Source organism: Amblyomma maculatum, chromosome 4 (genome assembly GCF_055883805.1).
Source record: "Amblyomma maculatum isolate TAMU_Amacu chromosome 4, ASM5588380v1, whole genome shotgun sequence".
Lineage (NCBI taxonomy): Eukaryota > Metazoa > Arthropoda > Arachnida > Ixodida > Ixodidae > Amblyomma > Amblyomma maculatum.
Window position 1 is genome coordinate 39,671,266 of NC_139347.1, and position 19,123 is coordinate 39,690,388.

General features: G+C 45.8%; 1 protein-coding gene across 1 annotated transcript in view; it reads left to right on the plus strand.

Moving 5' to 3' along the window:
- The window catches only part of larp (La related protein), a 33,356-nt gene extending 15,548 nt beyond the window's left edge, over nt 1-17,808 (plus strand). The window contains exons 8-12 of the mRNA XM_084601169.1: nt 7,524-7,613; nt 7,675-8,054; nt 8,117-8,826; nt 12,490-12,875; nt 15,981-17,808. Coding sequence (XP_084457295.1) covers nt 7,524-7,613; nt 7,675-8,054; nt 8,117-8,826; nt 12,490-12,875; nt 15,981-16,016 — 1,602 coding nt within the window. The 3' untranslated portion in view covers nt 16,017-17,808. The remainder of the gene's footprint in view (nt 1-7,523; nt 7,614-7,674; nt 8,055-8,116; nt 8,827-12,489; nt 12,876-15,980) is intronic.
- Nucleotides 17,809-19,123: the final 1,315 nt, after the last annotated feature.

The following is a 19,123-nucleotide window of genomic DNA, read 5'->3' on the forward strand; positions in this document are numbered from 1 at the left end:
ACCTATTGCAGCTCCAGCTGCAGTTTGTCGTATCATGGCTCTAAAAGCAGCTGCAGGGCTATCTATGCTTGGAAAATGCCATTGCTGGATAGCATTGCAAGAATGTTAATTCTAGATGTGAAATAACTGTTACGCTTTTGTTTCTACATCACATGAGTGCCGTTGATAAGCTTGAGTGCCTTTGGCTGAGTTTTGGGGCAGTCATGTGTAGCAGAGTAAAATCTTGTTAATTCGACGGCCATTCATTTAGATAATCTGAACAGTTCTGGCTGGTGTCAATGTAAGTGTATGGCATCGGACTCCCAATAAGGTGGGGGTCCCAGTTTGGCAGTGCAAATGCTCCATTTTAGCCTCTGTTTGCACAAGCACTCAACTCGTTATTCTTGTTCAAAGAGCATGTTGTAGGCATTATGAGAAGGCTTAATGCATGTTCTATCAACTGATGCACACCCCCTGCAGCGTAGCTTCGTCAACAACTTCACAAGAAAGGATACTGCACCTACTTCAGATAGGATATAAACCTACTTCAGAGAGCTGTTCTTAAGAAAATGCTTAACCTAAGACATTTTTGTTTTGCCTGCATGTAGAAAGGATATTTATCAATGAGATCAGAATGCGTGTTCATTTAATTGTGTTTGATCGGCGCCTTTTATATACAGTGCAGTCCGCTTATACCGATACCAGATATAACGATCAAATTCTTGAGATTTATCATTTCTCCCATTGCCCCTATGTAAAAATAAACCAGATATAATGATGGATTATCGGCGGTGCATCGCATACGATAGCTTTATCGCCGCCCGGTAGGTGTTTACCATGAAGATTTGACTGAATATTCAATGAAAGGTAAAATGCTAAAAAGACAGTGACGTGAAAACTCGACATATGCGGCAAAAACTGAAGGAAATGAGCACTATCATCATCGCAATCGCAGCCACGCAAAGGGTACTGCTGCGGCTGTATCGTCATCGCCATAGCAGATTCTGCGTCCGTGGAAGATGGCGGCGACCACATTGACGGACGCGATAGCTCACGAGATGAAACGACAGATTCATCGGGATTTTTGGCATGGTGTCAAGGTTGGAAGCCTCGTGAAAAAATACGGACATTCACACTACGATTTTAACGATCATCAAGGCTGGGGATGTCCTTCAGTTCAGTCGCTAATCAGTTTCGTGCACGCAAAAAGGACTGCTGTCAGCGTACATGCTACTGGAAGCGATGCTCACAGCGATTGTCAAGCTTCAGCTGCTGCTCAAGCGAGCGTGAATTTCCGACTTCTTTAAGTACAGTGAAATCTCGTTGATACGATTTGGCTAAATACGCTTTTCGGCATAATACGTTTTTTTTTTTCGTTCCCGGCCGATGCCCTATAGAGGTAATGCATTTTTGTACGGCTAATACGATCATATTTCCACGTCGGTTTGGATAATACGATCGTGGAAACGTCTTCCGTAAATCTCGCGCAGTTTCGATTTTCGCGCCAGGAGGCAGCAAAATTGTCCTAGCGGGATCTGACAGTAGCTGCAGTGGTCGTAACTTCCCTAGCGCTCGTGGCCGATTTTCGATGTTGGACATGACCTTTGCTAGACACATGTAGGAATCACATCTCTCCAACTAAGATGATGAAATCAGAGCCAGTCCTTTGCAGAGGGTGGGCAGAGCTACTGAAATTATCGCATCGAGCGAAACTACAGGCACGGCGGACTGAACACGCGACGACGTGCGCTTCGTATGCTCGAGGCTTGGCCTGGCTCGGCTCGGCTCGAGTCCGGCCGTGCCTCAGCACAGCGTCTGCAGCAGTGTGGCGGCCTCTGGGAGCCATTTTCCCAAGCTCGCACAACAAAAGCGCCGAAGCGCACCGAAGGTTTTTAGCGCCATCTATTCTAAGACATAGTAATCACGGTAAAATTACGTGACCAAGAAGCAGTGATTGGCGCATGCATTGACGATGCTGTAGGCTTTGTTGGCTTTGTGTTTGCCATTTCTCGTTGCCATTTTGGTTTTCCGAGCGTTCAGCTTGCACTTCGCACTCATCGTTTTTGTTTTGGTGCCGCGTTTCACCCGTGCGCTTCACCATGTCTAGGAAGCGTAAAGCGTTATCGCTGAAAGAAAAACTTGATATTCTCGTAAAAGTCGACGACAATCCGCAGAAGAAATGTGTCGACCTGGCACGCGAACTTTGTTTGCCTGTCTCCACGCTGAACACAATCGTCGGCAAGCGAGAAGAAATTCGGAAAAACATTCAAGTCTTCGGCGCCGGCGTGAAGCAAACAAGGGGCGCCCAGCATGGCAAGATGGAAGAGGTTCTACTGGCGTGGTTCAGGGAAGTAAGGGCGGCGGGCGTGAACGTAGACGGGACAGTTGTTCGCGAGAAAGCTGATGAGATTGCACTCTCGTTGGGCATTGAAGATTTTAAAGCTTTGGGCGGGTGGCTCCATCGTTTTAAAACACGACATGGCCTGTCGTATAAAACAGTTTCCGGCGAAGGGAAGTCTGCCGACCAAGATCAGGTCTCCAACTGGCTTTCGACTCTGCCGGCGGTGATTGCTCAATACCAGCCAAGGGACGTGTTCAACGCAGATGAAGCTGGGTTGTTCATCAACCTCCAGCCCGAGAAAAGTCTCAGTATGAAAGGTGAGACGTGTCAAGGTGGAAAAAAAAGCAAAGAAAGAGTCACCGTATTGTTGTGCTGCAATGCTGATGGAACCGAGAAGCTCAAGCCTACCGTCATTGGCAAGTTCTGGAAGCCACGCTGCTTCTCGCGTAACCCACGCCTTCCTGTCGTTTACAAAGCGAATAGGAAGGCATGGATGACCGGAGCCCTTTTCACAGAGTTCCTCACCCATCTGGATGCCCGGATGCGTGCCGAGAACCGTAGAATTCTTCTATTTCTCGACAATTGTGCCGCGCACCCTGTCGATACTTCGTGGCTGCAAAACGTCAGAGTAATTTTCCTGCCGCCCAACTGCACCAGCCACTTGCAGCCCCTAGATGCAGGAATCATTAGAAACGTGAAATTTCACTTTAGGAGCTTGTTGGTCAGACGCTTTTTGGCCAAGATTGACCGGAAATATGCCAGCTTGAAGGTGGATCTTCTTGATGCCATTCATTTTCTAGCGATGTCATAGGATCGCGTCAAACCCGACACCATCGCCAACTGCTTCAAGAAGTGTGGCTTTTTTTGTGCATCTGGCGATACGGAGGAACATGGAGCTGACAGCGCAGAGATTGACATCCCGGACTGGGGTGACCTCGATGTCGGCGTGTCTCCGGAAGAGTTTGTATCGGCGGACGACCAACTGGTGACATGCGAATTGCGCACCGTCCAAGACATCATTGCAGATGTTACCGCTGAAGAGGAGAGCGACGACGATGACAACCAAGACGCCGGAGATTGCAGCGGCGATCGTCGGCCATTAAATACTGACGGTGCACTCCAAGCTTTGGACGGGCTTCGTGGCTTTGTCGCGTCTGCGGAGCTGAGTGAGGAAACTGCTACTCGTTTCTACGAGTTCCAAAAAAGCTTTCTTCAGGACCTCGAAAAGCAAAAAGTGCAACGCAAAGTGACGGATTATTTTAACGTGCTTTAATAAAAGCAAGTTCTGTGCCAAGTATGTATTATTCGCGATCTTTTGGAGTCCGTTTTGGATAATACGATTTTCGGATAATACGCTTTTATTGTCGGAGCCCGTGGGAATCGTATCAACGAGATTCTACTGTATGCCTAAATAATTTTATGGCTATTGATGTATACTGTAGTAAAGTGTTTAGTGCTTACAATGATTGGCGTTGTTCAACCCGATTTACTCATCGCTAGTAATTAGGCAAGCCTACATGCATGGGAAAATATGTGGGTACGTTTTTTTTTTTTTTTTTTTTTTTTTTTTTTTTTTTTTTTTTTGTCGGTCCAGATCTAACGATAATCGGTTATAAAGATCAGATTTTCAAGTTTTTTCAATATCATTATAAGTGGATTGCACTGTATAGCAGAATTTGGCTATTTTTCACGAATATCCGCTGTGCACAGCACAGCACACAGTACACACACAGCAGCAGTAATTTTACCACATGGGCTGGAGATCATAGTACTAGCGTAGTGTGCAGTTTCATATGATTGTCCTCATTAGTTTTTTTTCAATTGTTTTTCCAATTTGAAGATTTTTGTAATGCTGCCTCACAATCTGTACTGCTTATTCTGCTATGTCTACAAAACTTCATTCTAGAGCCTAGAAATTATGCATGGCATACTACGCTCGGCAACGCACATGAAACGCACAGCAAACACACGGAGGGACAGGCAGTCGAAGCGATCACGCTAAAAGAAGAAAAACAAAAAGCACTATGGCGGCGAGCAGCGACAGCAGCATGAACGGCAGCGACATTGTCCCGGAAACTGAAGCTGCTAGGCAAATAACATAGCCTCGATCCAGCGTCAGTTTAGCTGAGGAGCGGCGCGCAAAGCCGGCACCGGTTTCGAGGCTATCGAAGGAAAAAGTAAACAAGCAAGATGGCGGCGACACCGCTCAAAATGTGTGGCAGTTGGCCCGGCTGACGCTTGGAATGTCTGAAAAAATCGAATAGCCCTCCTTAAAGTGTCCGAAATTTTGAGCAGCGTCATACATTGACTTTATAAGTAATGTCCTGGGGCCGGGAAAAAGTCCAAATAATCAAGCATGTCCGAAAAATTGGGGGTCCGAAAAATCGGTCGTCAGCTGTATAAGACATAGGAGCTCGCGTGTTGCTGGCAACCATGGGAGCACGTTTGCTTGTCGGTTTCTGCGTCGCAGTAGCCATTTGTAACCAGTGTGGTGCTGGTCACTTGTCATTACTCTCAGCGAGCTTGGCACAAAAGAATTCACGGGACGGACCGCCTCGCCTCGCTTTTGCTACGTTTACAGCGTGAGTTCGTCGTCCGTAGCACGACGGTGGTGTTTTCCGGCAGCCTCTTCATACGATATCGTTTTTGAGAATGGTGCAGCGGCCATAAAGACAGTCGTGTCCGCCACGAGAATAGCTTTAAACGTAAAGTTATTCTGCACGCAGAAAGGAGCGGCAATAGGCAGGCAGCCCGTCATTTTGGGGTGCCAGAGACTTGTGTTCGTGACTGGCAAAGATTAAAAACTTCAGTCTTTGAGTGCAAATCGTCAAGCCAAGGCCGCCACGGTTCGCGAGCAGGGAGGTTTCCTGACCTTGCAGAATTTCTAATGCCATGGACGGCACTGAAGACGAGATGTGGTCGGAGAGTGAGAAGGAGATGTCCGAGAGTGACAGTGAATAAATTTAGGTGAATAAATTGCCTGTTCCGACCTGAAAATATAGAAATGGCTACACATTTTTGTCGTTCGCGGAAATCACATTCACGCTAAAAGCGGGGCTTTTTTTTTGTCGTAAATCGGGTGCATGTTAGAATCGGGGGCGCGTTGGAATTTGGTAAATACGGTATATTATTCGTGCCACCTAGGTAAAAGCAACAAAACTTCGAGTTCATTGAACTGCCATTAGAGGCTGTACGCGGAATGTCTGCACTCTGACTAATCACCGCATTTTGCTAGCGATGGGAAGACAGATGGGAAGAAAGGGTCACAAAGCAGCATAAAGAGAGGAGTGCCGACCACCTCACGGCAGATATTTTTCATTCATTATATAAAATTACTGTGGGGAAATGGTTCTTGGCAAATTTTAAGGGCCATTCAACAATTCAAACTTTGGATGATTAGAACATTTTTTCTTCTGAAGACCAAATTAACAACATTTTACTCTGCCCTGTTGCGGGGTGTTGGGGTAGGGGTGCAGAGTGGAGCAGGTTGGGGTGAGACGGCTGCTGATGCCAGTAGGGCTGCAAGCTTGAGCACATGGGGTAGGCTTGCGCTATTGATGGCTGGGCGCCACACCTGCACGGTTGCTCATCCATCTGTAAAGGGCTAGTGCTTGTGACAAGTGCAGTACAAGGTGTGGGGCATTAAAGTAGCCAAGTAGTGCAGTCTTATACAGTTGTAAGTTGACCCCCCCCCACTTCATATCTTATTCTAGGAAAAAAAAAAAGGGCATATAGATAAGCAAGTTCTACTACAAAAATTCATTACTTGCTGGGCTTCTCATCCAAATCTGTGCCATCAGCCTTGCTAGTGCTACCGTCGTCATTGTTGCTGCAGTCCAGTAGCACATGTTCATCCTGTGAAATCCTGTACTTTGCTAACGACTGCACCACAGTCTCATATGGAACTGCTACCGATGCCTAAAGCACACAGCTCTCAGAGAGGCTGTTTTCACGTGTCCAGTATTGAGGCTTTGTCACATATCACTGGCAGGGACATGTGCAGTCACTTACTTCATTGATGTACACTGCAACATTGTCCTCGAGCTTCGGAAAGTGTCCCGGATATCACCCTTGGAAGCCTCTTCGTCTGCCGTTACAACTTGTTTCGAAACGTTGAACTTGTAGCCCGCTACGCACTTGTTTGTTTCTTCAGCGTCAAGAATGACAGCTCTTTTGAACACTGCCATAAATGAGTTCTAAATGCTTTGGACCCAATGGCTCATGGCGATCGATGAACTATGCTAGCAGGTCAAATAAACAAAGCAAAGAAACGCTTGCTGAAATAAGTATCAATACTCCCCAAACATACTGCTGTTCTGAAGCGCCACTACAGCCCCTATTGTTGCGTTTGCAGCAGTGACTTTTCCATCAACTAACGACACACCCATAAGTGCCATGTGTGCAGTCAGGTTTAAAAAAAAGAAAAGGGAACAATCCTTACGAACAAGCTTGCATAATAGCCGAGTGGAATAGTGAGAGCCGTAGAGCAAACATAAAATTCAATAATCAAGACTGCTTGGGTTTGATGATGCGGAAGCATTAGTGCTCCTTAGTGTTTCTTCTCATTCAGTCAATACTTCGTTTTTGTGGAGCTCTTGCTGCATCGCCTTGGCGTCTCGCTGTAAGATTTTTGTTGGCATGTCATTGGGCACATGTTGAAGACTTGCATGACGAGCACGGCGCTTGAGCAGTACGACACAGACCTTTTTCTCATTCCAAGCGAAGCTTTTTTTCACACTGCACGCCGCATTCTTCTGTAGGTGGGCTTCGTCACTCTCTGCGTATTTGCAGGGACGCCTGCCCTCTTTCTGTGTGTACATAGCCCGTCTCCCCCCTCCCCCACTACACCAACACCGAATGTTCAAATTAAAAAAAAAATTCTACTTACAACCATGTGAATGCAGTAAGCAGTCATTGGATATGTCTGTGTGTGCACGGAGGGGGTGTGTGGCATGTACAGGCAGCTCGTACACCTTTTGCTGATAATAAATTGTTGTCTGGTGTGAACTAAATGCTCTTATTTATGTTGCTTTTACCTGTACATAAGTGAACTACAATTCCATACAACCACTGTTATAACACTCAGAACCCAGTGCTTCCAGAAGTTATTTCACATTGGGTGATATGCTGGCATTGGCGTGATGCTTAAGCCATGCCCCGGGTTGCGTAATGTCATTGACGGAAACCATTCTGTTCCCTGCAGATGGACGCCCAGGGCTACCTGCCGTTAAGCCTGATTGCGTCGTTCCACAGGATACAGGCGTTGACGCAGGACGTGGCACTGGTCATGCAGGTACGGCTGCTTCACGTTGACCCATGGTGAGGGCAGCAGGGCTCACATGAACTTTGTGCAGGCGGTGCGCGAAAGTCCGCTGCTGGAACTGAACGACGTCAAGGTGCGTACAGTCAAAGACCCAACGCGCTGGCCGCTGCCTCAGGCACCACTGCACCCCGACGTACCTGCCTTTGTGCCGGGCCAGCCGTACCCTCCTGCCACCGCTAGTGCCACCACAAACACCAACACTAACACTGCATCATCGGATGCGGGCGATGATGCCGACACAGAAGAGGCGCCTGACGAGGGCTGGAAAGAAGTTCGGCGCCGCAGCCGCTCACAGCGTACTCGAACAGCCTCTCAGAGCCAGGCTGCCCCCGACCGTGAGGAGCTAGAATTCCAGTTTGATGAGGAATTGCAACGAGCTCCTGATGGTCGTAACAACACTTTCACTGACTGGTGAGTTCTTGTACGTGATTATCTGGGAGAAAAGTGGGGTCACTAATCTACTGCTGATGCAGGTCCGACGACTCGGACTACGAGTTCAGTGACACGGAGGTGAACAAGATCCTGATCGTGACCCAGACTCCTCCAGCCCCGTCTGGTCTGCGCAAGCATGAGGGCTATGACCGGACTGGGGACTGGACTAGCCGAGTGAAGATGACCCAGGAGCTGGCTCAGATCATCAACGACGGCCTTTACTACTATGAGGATGACCTGTGGAACCAGGTGGATCGTCAGGAGCAGCAAATGTACCGCACCGTTGAAGTGGTGAGTGAAGAGGAGTTTGCCCAACGCCAGGGCCCGCAACAGACTAGGAGCACCAGTGGAGGTGGACAGGCTGCACCACCACCGCCACCGCCGCCTCCTGTTCCGGCTCCTGAGGGCACACCCCGCAGCACGCCCCGCAGTGCAGCTGGGCGCACACCCCGCAAGGACCCCCGGGTGGCACCGCGATTCTACCCGGTCGTAAAAGAGGGCAAGCCAGACACACCGCGCAAACAAAAGACGCGGCACAGCAGCAATCCACCCACGGAGCACCATGTGGGCTGGGTGCTGGATATTCGGGAACACCGGTCGCGCACAGCTTCCATTGGAGAGGCAACAGACGTGGTGCTCGGCAGCACACCGCACTCGCTGCCCACATTTGAGCACCCGAGCCATGCCCTGCTCAAGGAGAACGGCTTCACACAGCTGGTCTACCACAAATATCGCTCACGTTGTCTCAAAGGTATGTGGCACCAGCTGGCAAAGTAGTCCCGAATGTGCTTTTCAGTGCCTGCCAGCAAGAGAGTGCTGTTTTCCCCAGAAATCCCAGTAGCTGGTCTCGTACATTGGTGCTCAGCAGTGGCCATTGAAGCCGAGCTTGTGCTTCTCATCTTACTTTTTTCCTATCGAAGGGAAAATCTGCAAACCCTGATTAACTCAGTGTTAAAAACTGTGATGAATTTTTAGATCGAGCTACAAAAAATGTAAAATGCACAAATTCTTAGTGCGCTCGTACTTTGTAGGAGTGCAAGTCGTCTATATACCGTATTTACTTGCATAATGCTCCCACACTTTTCGTGGAAAATTGATGCGAAGTTAGGGGTGCAATCATTATGCGGGGAAAATTTTTAAAACTTTTGAGCAAATGTTTTGGAGCTCTAAAAACAAATTTGAATAGGTGTGAATCGAGATACTTAGGCCAGCTTATTTTAAATATAACTGAAAAATTACTTTCAAGCAAAACTTAACTTTGTTATAAAAGTACAGAGTCGCCAGAAGCACAAATTGCTAAAGCACTTAATTTGCCGCATGTGGCCTCAACATCACTTTCCACGTTTCATGGTATAATGTTCACAGCACAATTCACAGTACTACTCCTGATCAGTCTTGGTCCAAGGACTTGTCGGCACTGCAGTCGCTGGTCTCTACTCCACATTCAGCTCCAGCTTCTTCTGGTGCTTCATCGTCGCGTCTAGGGCGATCAAAATCCCCCCCCATGGTCGTAATTTATTTGAATGTTGTGAATTTAAAAAAAAAATAAACAATTGTACCTACAGGAATCGAACACTTCTTACAATCGGGTACGTGGTGTGAATCCATTGTGCCACAGAAGCGACGGGCAGTGCGGTCTTTAAATGCGCTCTTATCCGGTTTGATTCAACATACTAAAGATGGTGCGACGGACGCAACTGGCATGATCAGAGGATTGCTGCAAGAAATTTTAATCTAGCAAACTATTTTATTGCGTATGCATTTTAGTTTGTGCACTTCAATGTATACTCAAAAAGCGTATAGCTTTATTGACTTCCGTTTTGTTGTGTTTTATATTTTTTTAATGACACCGCCCTGCACTTCCGTTGCTGCAGTTTTCAGGGAATCGCAATGCGCAATAATAGCCAGGTCCGTGCGCAATTCTTTTAGCTTCGCCCGAACAGTCTCCTGGAGGTGACCACGAAAGCTGTCCACTACAAGGAGCGACGGAAAAAGAATAGTTCCCAGCTGCCATCCCCGCACAGCATTGCTCCATTCAATCATTAGATCTGCAGTCATGCACCCTCCTTTTGCACATGCACACTAGGTGGGATCTTTTCTTTAGGGAGGGTCTTGCGCTTAATTACATAAGGTGGCAGCTTCCGGCCGTCCGCCATTACGCCTAGCATAACAGGGCATCTCTGCTTTTCAGTGCGTGTCATCCTGATGTACAGTCCGTGTGCCTGTTTGCTCTTTGCTCTACTGTTCTGTTGCTTGGCATGTCAAAATTAAGTGGAATTGGTCCGCGTTGCCTATCTGGAGAGCAAGAAGTTTTTCTCCATTTGAATCCTTATATTGAAGGGGCAGCCGCTGGAAAAGCATTATCGACCTCCTCAGAGAAAGTCCATTGTGGCGCGTGAATCACGTGGCCCACCCGTTACTAGCCTGGAAATCTTGCATCCAGAAGACCCTCCTTCCTTGCTATTACGCGCACTTGGTTTCTTATCGGTTCTGTTGACACAGCTCAGCCATCTGCCCGTAGAACCTTGATGTACTCACGGAGAGACGTTTCTAGGCCAGGAAACATTCCACTGTGGACCACGAAAGGCCCGGCACGTCTTGTATGTCGTCTCAGTAATGTACGCAGAACTCGTTGACGCCAAAGTGCCTGCTGCTAGTGCAGTTGCCATGCTCTAGCGCATACTCGACAGCTTTCAGCTAAAAAGCAGCTGCATGGCTTTGCGTTTTGCCCCATTGCGATGCAGTACCAAGAACACTGTATACGGTAGAACAAAACTAGTGACACGGACGGAATGAAGGAGCAGTAACAACGATACACTGAGACTCCTACCAAAATGGCGGAACGAAGACTGCAAAACGTCTCTACGGGCATAACCTATGATGATAATGATATACCCGGGCACGCTATCTCCGCCTGATAGCACGCACACACAACTAGGCCAGCTAGTTTCATTAGAGCTCCAAAGATGGCACCCACTACTGCTAGCAGACGACTCTCGCAGTGGTAATTTTGGTGGTGCGATGATTATGTAAGGAAAATAATTTTTGGCAGCCAGTTGAGGGTGTGCGAACATAAACATGAGTGCGAGCATTATGAGAGTAAGTATGGTAGCTTTATTTTGCAATGCAGACTTCACGACTCTGGCCCAGTACTCATTTAGCAGTTATAATGAAAGTCTCAACGGCAGCGTGACCATGCAATAAACACAACCTGTAAAGAGTGCACATTTGCATTGATAGCACAATGGCAGAGAGGGTAGTGTCAAAGCGGAGGTGCTTGCTCCAAGCTTTAAAGCCCGCGCCTGAGGTGGCATGTGTCAGCCGTCAGTACTGGAATCACGAAGTAGGAAATGGCATAGAGCAAATGGAGCCCATTTCAGCGCCGACACAAGACATCCTCTTCAGTTTGCGTTTTATCTGAGGCTGATTGTCCTTTCGAATTATCAGTAACCAGATTTCAAGATGAGTGAGAGATGGATTATGCTGATTACACAACATAGGAAATGTGAGTACTTCAAGATGTGTAGGTTCATGTTAGAGGGTTTGCTGTGCACTTTTAAGCTATAGCTGGAATAATGCTCCATTGATAAAACTGAAGTCAAATTATTGGAGGTGCAGGATATACCACAACAAAGTGTCTCTCATCAACATGCCCTTATTTCTTGGAAAAACTTGTTGATCGCTTCATGCAACAAATTGGAACTATTCTTCTGCCTGGCAGTATATGAAGGGTATTTTTTATTGTAGTTTGACTTGCACCATTGTGTCAGACACCCTCAACATGTAACCATATTCTCTGCTAGATGTACGTCTATTATTGTGCACGATTCGAAGTGTCACATTTTACAGTCTAAGCTCTAGAGTCATGGCCAGAATAACAAGAACCTGTTTCAGCAGTTAAACCCTCTCGTGGGATATCGAGGAAAAACGGTGTGGTAGTTGATACTTATGTAGTTGTCACTTGTACACTTGCATATACTTTATATACATGCAGCAGGCATTCCTTTCCTATTTGCTTGGTGCAATGCGAGGGAAGAGTTGGAAAAGGTGATCTGTATTCCTCTTGCTGCGACTGCAAATGACTCTTGTTCAAATGTACACTGCACTTGTTAATGAGAATGATGAAGGTGGCACTGTCTAGAATATAATGTTATAATTTCTAATTTCTAGTGGTTCTGGGAAAACTGTCTAAGCATTTTTTTTTTGTAAAATGGTGCACTGGCAGCCCCAATTCTTTTTTTTTTTCTTTTTTTTTTTTTTTTTGATGCTATTGTTGCATAGGCATCAGCATAAGTGACTGAAACGTTTAATGAGACGATATGAGACTCTTAGGCCAGTCATGCCTTGGCTGCAACCTTGTTTTTTCTTTAATGGTAGACAGCCACATGTGCAACTTGCGGGATACTCTTTGCAGACCGCAAGCGGCTAGGGGCTGGCCAGAGCTCGGAGATGAACACATTGTTCCGCTTCTGGTCGTTCTTCTTGCGAGAGCACTTCAACCGCAAGATGTACGAGGAGTTCAAGCGGCTGGCCCTGGAGGATGCCCGTGCAGGCTACCGGTACGGCTTGGAGTGTCTTTTCCGATTCTACAGCTATGGCCTTGAGAAGCACTTCCGCCAGGAGCTGTATGAGGACTTCCAGCAGGAGACACTGCGTGATTGTGAACAAGGCCAGTTGTATGGCCTAGAGAAGTTTTGGGCCTTCCGCAAATACTACCGGCTCAGTCACCAGTGCCCCGTCGATCCGCGCCTGGAGGCCCGCCTGCAGGGCTACCGCAGCATCGACGACTTCAGGATAGATGTACGTTCCACATCTCCTTCTTGCTGTGGCACAGGGCTCTCTCGGACCTCTGTGTTCTCCATGCATTATGCGAGCAGGTGTACAAGAGGCCAGTGGTCCGGCACGTGTAATGCATAGCTTGTTTTTTGCAACCCATGTTCATTAAGATTTCTGAGCACTGCATGTTGGCCAAAAGGAAATATATGGCTTCGACGGTACATGTAACTAGGACAGCATTTCATACTCTTCATGCTTGTGGAATTTGTTTTGACAGCAGAGCGTAAGATTGTTTGCTTGCCCACAACGGTATGTGCTGCAAGAGCAAGGGACATGACAATTTGAACTGCAAATTTTAACTAAAATATGCATTTGCATATTTCTCACAGAACTAAGGTGAATCTTAATGCTTAGCTGAAGCAAGAGTGGCTGGCAAACATTGGGGTTGTGAAGTTTAAAAGGTTTATAACTTTGAGGCATACACTGCCTGCTGTAGCCTCTCATAGAAATGCTGAAACAAGTTGTCGAGAGAGGGAACCTGATTGGTCGCACAAGTGCAAGCTGAATTTCCTATATTTGCATACTTGGTCTTTTAAATAGATGAATGAAAGGTGTGGAGTAGAGTCGCCATGATAGTGGAATAAGTGCTCACTGTAGTCCGTGAACCAGCCTTGTTAAGGCCGATTCACATGACTGACCCAGACTGCTCACACGTCGCTACTTTGTGAGGCACGCTGTTGGCCCGGTTCTGCCCTACTCAGGATAATGCACACTATAATTGTGCTCTTGCGTGCTGGTCACATTGCCCCAGGGAACTATAATAATTATTGTACTCCTACTGTCCGCTAGAGGCGTCCACTAGATGTAGTGCTGTAAACAGCTTGTGAAATGGACTATAGTTGATTGTTTATGATATGGGTGCGGAAGGTGGAAGTTGAACAGAGGGGGTCAGGAAAGCCTTCTTGGTCTGCCGAGTCCGTTTCATGGGGTCTGATAAATGACCAGTTTTCAGTGACGAGTGAACACGTGATCTGCAGACCTGAATTGGCCTTTAACTACAGTAATCTGCATGTTAGCTTTCAAAGGCCACTCGCGGAATGAGGAGTAATCGGTAGGAGGCATGCCTTATTAATGCGTAAGCATCGTATGGCCATGTAGGAGGGTTTCACATGGGTTTGACCTTGTCAGAACTGTAAAAGAGGAACTGGTTGGTATTTCGGAAAGGGAACGATACAATCGAATAGAACGCCAAAGTAAAGTGTGCAAGTGATAAAATGGTTGATGTGGGTTAATTAGGTAATAAATTAGAGCCAGCTAAGTGTGTAATTGGGAGCCCATATGGCCGCGAGCCAACTTTCTGTTTCAGTCCTGAGCTTCCGGTCACGTGTCTCAGTGGAACGCCCCTTGCGTTCATTTGAACGCATCAAAGTTCACTGGAGTTCTATAATTGGTTTATAAGAAAGGAAAGGTGCAGTATCTGTCACTCGCAGAATCTCGCTGACACATATTGCTGACAGCAACACTCGGGCTTACGCATTTCTTCAGTGCAGATTCTGTAGGGATTTTGAAAAAAAATTTTTGTTGCAGCAGGGTACTGTAGCAAAAATATGTATAGTTGTATGAAGAGAACACCAACTTCATGAAACCAGGTGCCTTGAGAACCCAGCCTTGGTATCTTCCGATCTGTGCATCATAAGCACATTATTGAAACTAGAGGAACTTTGGTGAAAGGCGGGATTTCCTTCTTTTACAAAGTTATGCTGCAAACGACGCCTGAAAAATTCAAGCCAGAATAAGTTTTTTTTTCTTTTCTTTTTTTTTTGACTAGGAATAGTCAATCGTAGAGGTCAACAGCAACAAGCTTTCTGTCATTTGGCCTATCATAGCTACATATCCCCTTCAGGCATATGTGGACGCGACCCAAGTTTGACTATATCTTTGCACAGAGTGCGAATTTCCGCCTTTGAATTTTACACCATAACATTTGGACCCGCCCTGTTGAGTACATGACACCATGTCTTGTTGCTACAGTGAAATGTTGGTTGGTTGGTTTGTGGGGTTTAACGTCCCAAAGCAACTCAGGCTATGAGAGACGCTGTAGTGGAGGACTCCTGAAATTTCGGTCACCTGGGGTTCTTTAACATGCACTGACATCGCACAGCACACGGGTGCCTTGCTTTTCGCCTCCATCGAAAAGCTGCCGCCGAGACGAGGATGTTTGTAAACAGCTAGTAAATATGGACGTCGCAACATTTTACAGCGGGACGAATCAGTAGCTCTTATTTTTGCACGCCTCTTTCTAAACCGATGCCTAATACTACTATTTATTGTAATGAATGTGTCAGTAAGGAAATGTAGATGTTGCATGTCAGATTTTGTTATCTTAGACATAGAAAAAGTGCTTCAGTGGATTTTCAGTTTCGCATCCACAAATGTGGACACAGCGTCTTAATGCCAAAATTGTTAAAGTGTCTGTGGCACTTCATTATTTCGTGCAAGAGCAGTACGTAATACGCTGATTTGCATGCAGGTGTCCCAATCTTAAAGGCGTCAAGGTATTCTCATGGGAAAACATTTATTCATGCTTAATAATTAGTTAGAAAATGCAGAAATTGTTGCAAAGTTTTCATTCAAGTAGCAGCTTTGAGGTGCCATGTGGACGCAAATAAAATATAAATATTTTTGCATAATCTTTTATATTTGAATTCTGCTTGTCCTACTGCTCGTGCATGGTGCAAAAAAAAATATTTTTTCCTCTCAGTAAATTTAATTGGTGTCTGAAGGGGATCTGAAATGACCAGGCATTAACACAGGTCAAAAATTCTTTTCAACTGACCTCGATGGAATAGAGTCCCTTTGCTTGTGCCAAGATTTAAGCCTGTATGTTGTAGCATCTGACGGGACACTGTTATATGAAAACACGTCAGCAAAAAAGGAGACTGAGCTAGCTTCTTTGCAGTTATGTGAACATAAATGATGTGCACCCTAAACCAGTGGCGAGACTCCCAAGATGGTGGCAGTAGGTACAAAATTTATACATCAGGGAAAGCTTCCAGATAGTACTTCAAAGTAGGAGCCCTTGATGGTTAGTGCAGCAGCTCACGAGTGGCATTCTTTTTCTGCTTGCAGGTGGAGCGGCCGCGTGCTCGCGCTGGAGCCCAGTGAAAAAAAAATTGTGTGCCTTCTTCGCCAATTGTGGCACCGCCAGGTTGAATGAAATGAACTGCCTGGCTACTCCCCTCTCTTGGTACTGCTTTCTGTGGGTGGTAGAGCCTTTTTCACGCCATTGTATAAAATATCCCGTGTCTTGTCCCCGAGTCAAAGAAGAATAAATGCGAATAGTCGTTTTATTTCTTGTGTACCACTTCTCTGTGTTGGGTATGCCAAATGCCGGCTCACTGTATGGGTTGCACCACCAGTAGCGTGAGCAAAGCCAGCTTTTTCAAAACGTGCTGTGCATTAATCTTTGCCCTCTAGTACGGCAGAATGTCTTGTGGAACACTGTTCATTTACGATCTGTGCCGCAGTGTAAAGGGGAGCAGAGAGCTTATCTGTTGTCCCCTGTGTTACTACTGCACCATCAAAAGAATGGAGCATCTGTCTCGGATACGAAAAAATGTGAAAATTATTTTAAATTAGAACCTTGTCTATAAAAATTAGCATATACTGTTTTAGCAAGATAGGCCTTGTTTTCCTGGGAATCCAGTATCAGAGTTGTGAGTGAAATATCATGGGCATGGCTGTGGGAGATGGCAGTAAGCAGGTGACATGGCCGATCACTTGCTGGTCGTCGTTTTGTCAGACTTCGCAAGATCACATGACATAACTAGCTTGCTTTGCCTTTGAGAGGGGAATCCAGCCCTACAGGAGCATTGCATATCTAGTTTGGTGTGCTGCTCCTAGGCTATGTGGGTGCATTTGTACAGCTGCCACTTCGTTAGAACTGGGGTTTATTTCTTTGTTTGGTTGTATTATCATGTGTTATCTTTCATTTGTATACAAATGAGTATGTGTGCGTTATCATGTGTTATCTTTCATTTTATACAAATGAGTATGTGTGCGTTAACAATGGCACAATTAAGAGGTTACTGAGTGAGTAGCAAATGGCATGTACACAAATTAGGATCTGAAAGTGGAGGCATTGAACTGAAGCCATTAACTCTGTCACGTCATACCTGTAAAAGGATAGAACACTGCACTTTAAGCGTCCAGTCTTTTTCAGTGAAATTGAAAGCTTCCTTTCTCAAGCAGTTGATTCTATAGGAGTTTTGTTAGAAATGCTGTAGAAAAATTTTACTAAGAAGAAAAGGGCATGCACTTGTTGTTATGTAGTCTTAGGCTGGAAACCATTGAGCATTGACCATAGTGATGAGTGGGCGTCGACAGACGGGATGTGACAAAAACTAATATAGACATCTCGCCCACCAGACAGTAATTGGACGTCTTTTATTGTAGAGCACTGTCCATTTTAGTTTCCAAACACAAGGATGTATGCCATAGAAACTCATGCCTTGTCGACAAGTTTTAGAGGGCCATAGTCACTGCTTCATCCAAGGAATTCAATACACTGGTTCCATCTAGTTATACTGTAAGCACATCAGGTGATATGAAAAGTATGTTGGTTTTTATTAAGGGGCATACTTCATAGAAATACATTCATGTGGGATGCTACAGTGATGTCAGTGTTTTGCCACAAGAGTTCACTTAATTTGATTTCATGCGATTTTCAGTGCCAATTTCAGGTTAGTACTCAAATATTCTGCTTGATATATAACCGTATGAGGCAAGGTCTTTTCATTTCCACCATAATCTCGTTGCATTTTTCTTTTTAAAAAAATTCGCTGTGAATCACTCGCCCTAACCAATATATATATTTTTTTCTAATGCTTCCAGAATGAAGCCACGTGCATGGCGTTAAAAAATGATGTGGAAAATAAATTTTGCAAATCATGAGGGAGTATGTCCAGTGCCTCTTCTCTACTGCCAATGCCGAGCACATCGCTTTGCATTGGGTGTGGTCTGCACATTTTAGTTCCGCTAGCTGACATTGTGTGGCGTTACTGAAATGGCGTGGCTTCAGTCACCGACCTGAGGCTGCTTGCTGCCCAGCATGAGTCTGCTAGCTACTCTTTGTGTTTGTCCACTTTTCAGCTTTGTGCTCTTCAGATGCAGGGATGGAATCATGCTCCATTCTGCTCCAAACAGCTGCCACAATGCTTTGCTATCAAATTTAGCTGAACACTGGAATGATGGCAGTGCATTGGTGGCAAAAGTGTAACACGTCTTGTGCTGGGCTTAACACCAATAAAATGAATTTTAACTTGCGAAGCATGGAGCATAAATATTTGGTCGCAAGTAAACTTAATATTGTTAGGGAGGGCCTTCATCACAATATGGGCTACATGCGATTGGAGGGAATTGCGAAAAAATGCTCGGTGCATGTGACATAGCACCTCCTCATAGCCTTTTGAATCGCTAGTGGAGAGAGAAGCAAGAGCAACAAGCGAAGCAGGTAGGCATAAGCTACCGTGAGCGATTTGAAAACTCTTCTGGCTGTAAAAAATACACAAGTTGTTTTATGGACATTACTAGGAAAACAATCCAGTACTTCAAAATCAAGCCCCCTTGTGACAAGCATGTCGGGCCTACATCAGACAAAACCATACTTAGCGTTATGGGGTGGTGTGCCACTCACTAGAAAAGTGAGGTAAAGAAACTGAAGGGAGAAAAGGCTACTCGAGTGGCATCTATCCTTCCTGAAGGCACTACTGACTAGCGCTTGTGACTTTATCGGGAGCGGCGGAGGATCAAAAATTATATTAGCAAAATGTGCTGCTCATAGATATAAATTCCAATCTCGTGGCACTGCTTGAGCGCGTCAAAGTGGTAAGGTCCGTATTTGAAAGTAGGCAAAAAGCATTTGGTCGAACATGATGTTCAGTTGTGAATCACACAAGCAAGTATTCCATTTGTGGCTAGTTTATTACCGATTGTTTCTTAGGTTGGCATATCAACGGTCAAAACATCTTCCTTGTTTTGACTGTTTGTTAGCGATGCGTACATAGGCGGAAAAGCATGTGATGTTGCATAAAAAAAAATGTTGGCAATTTTGTTCGTCAGGAATAGAAAACTGCTATTATCAAAGAAGGTTGGCCTAAACTAAAAACGTTGGCTGTGGTCTATCTGTGGTAAACCCTACTTGAATTGCGAAAGCAACGGCTGCATGGCTACTCTTGTGGTGGCCAAATGAGCTGGATAAAAAGTTCACTCGC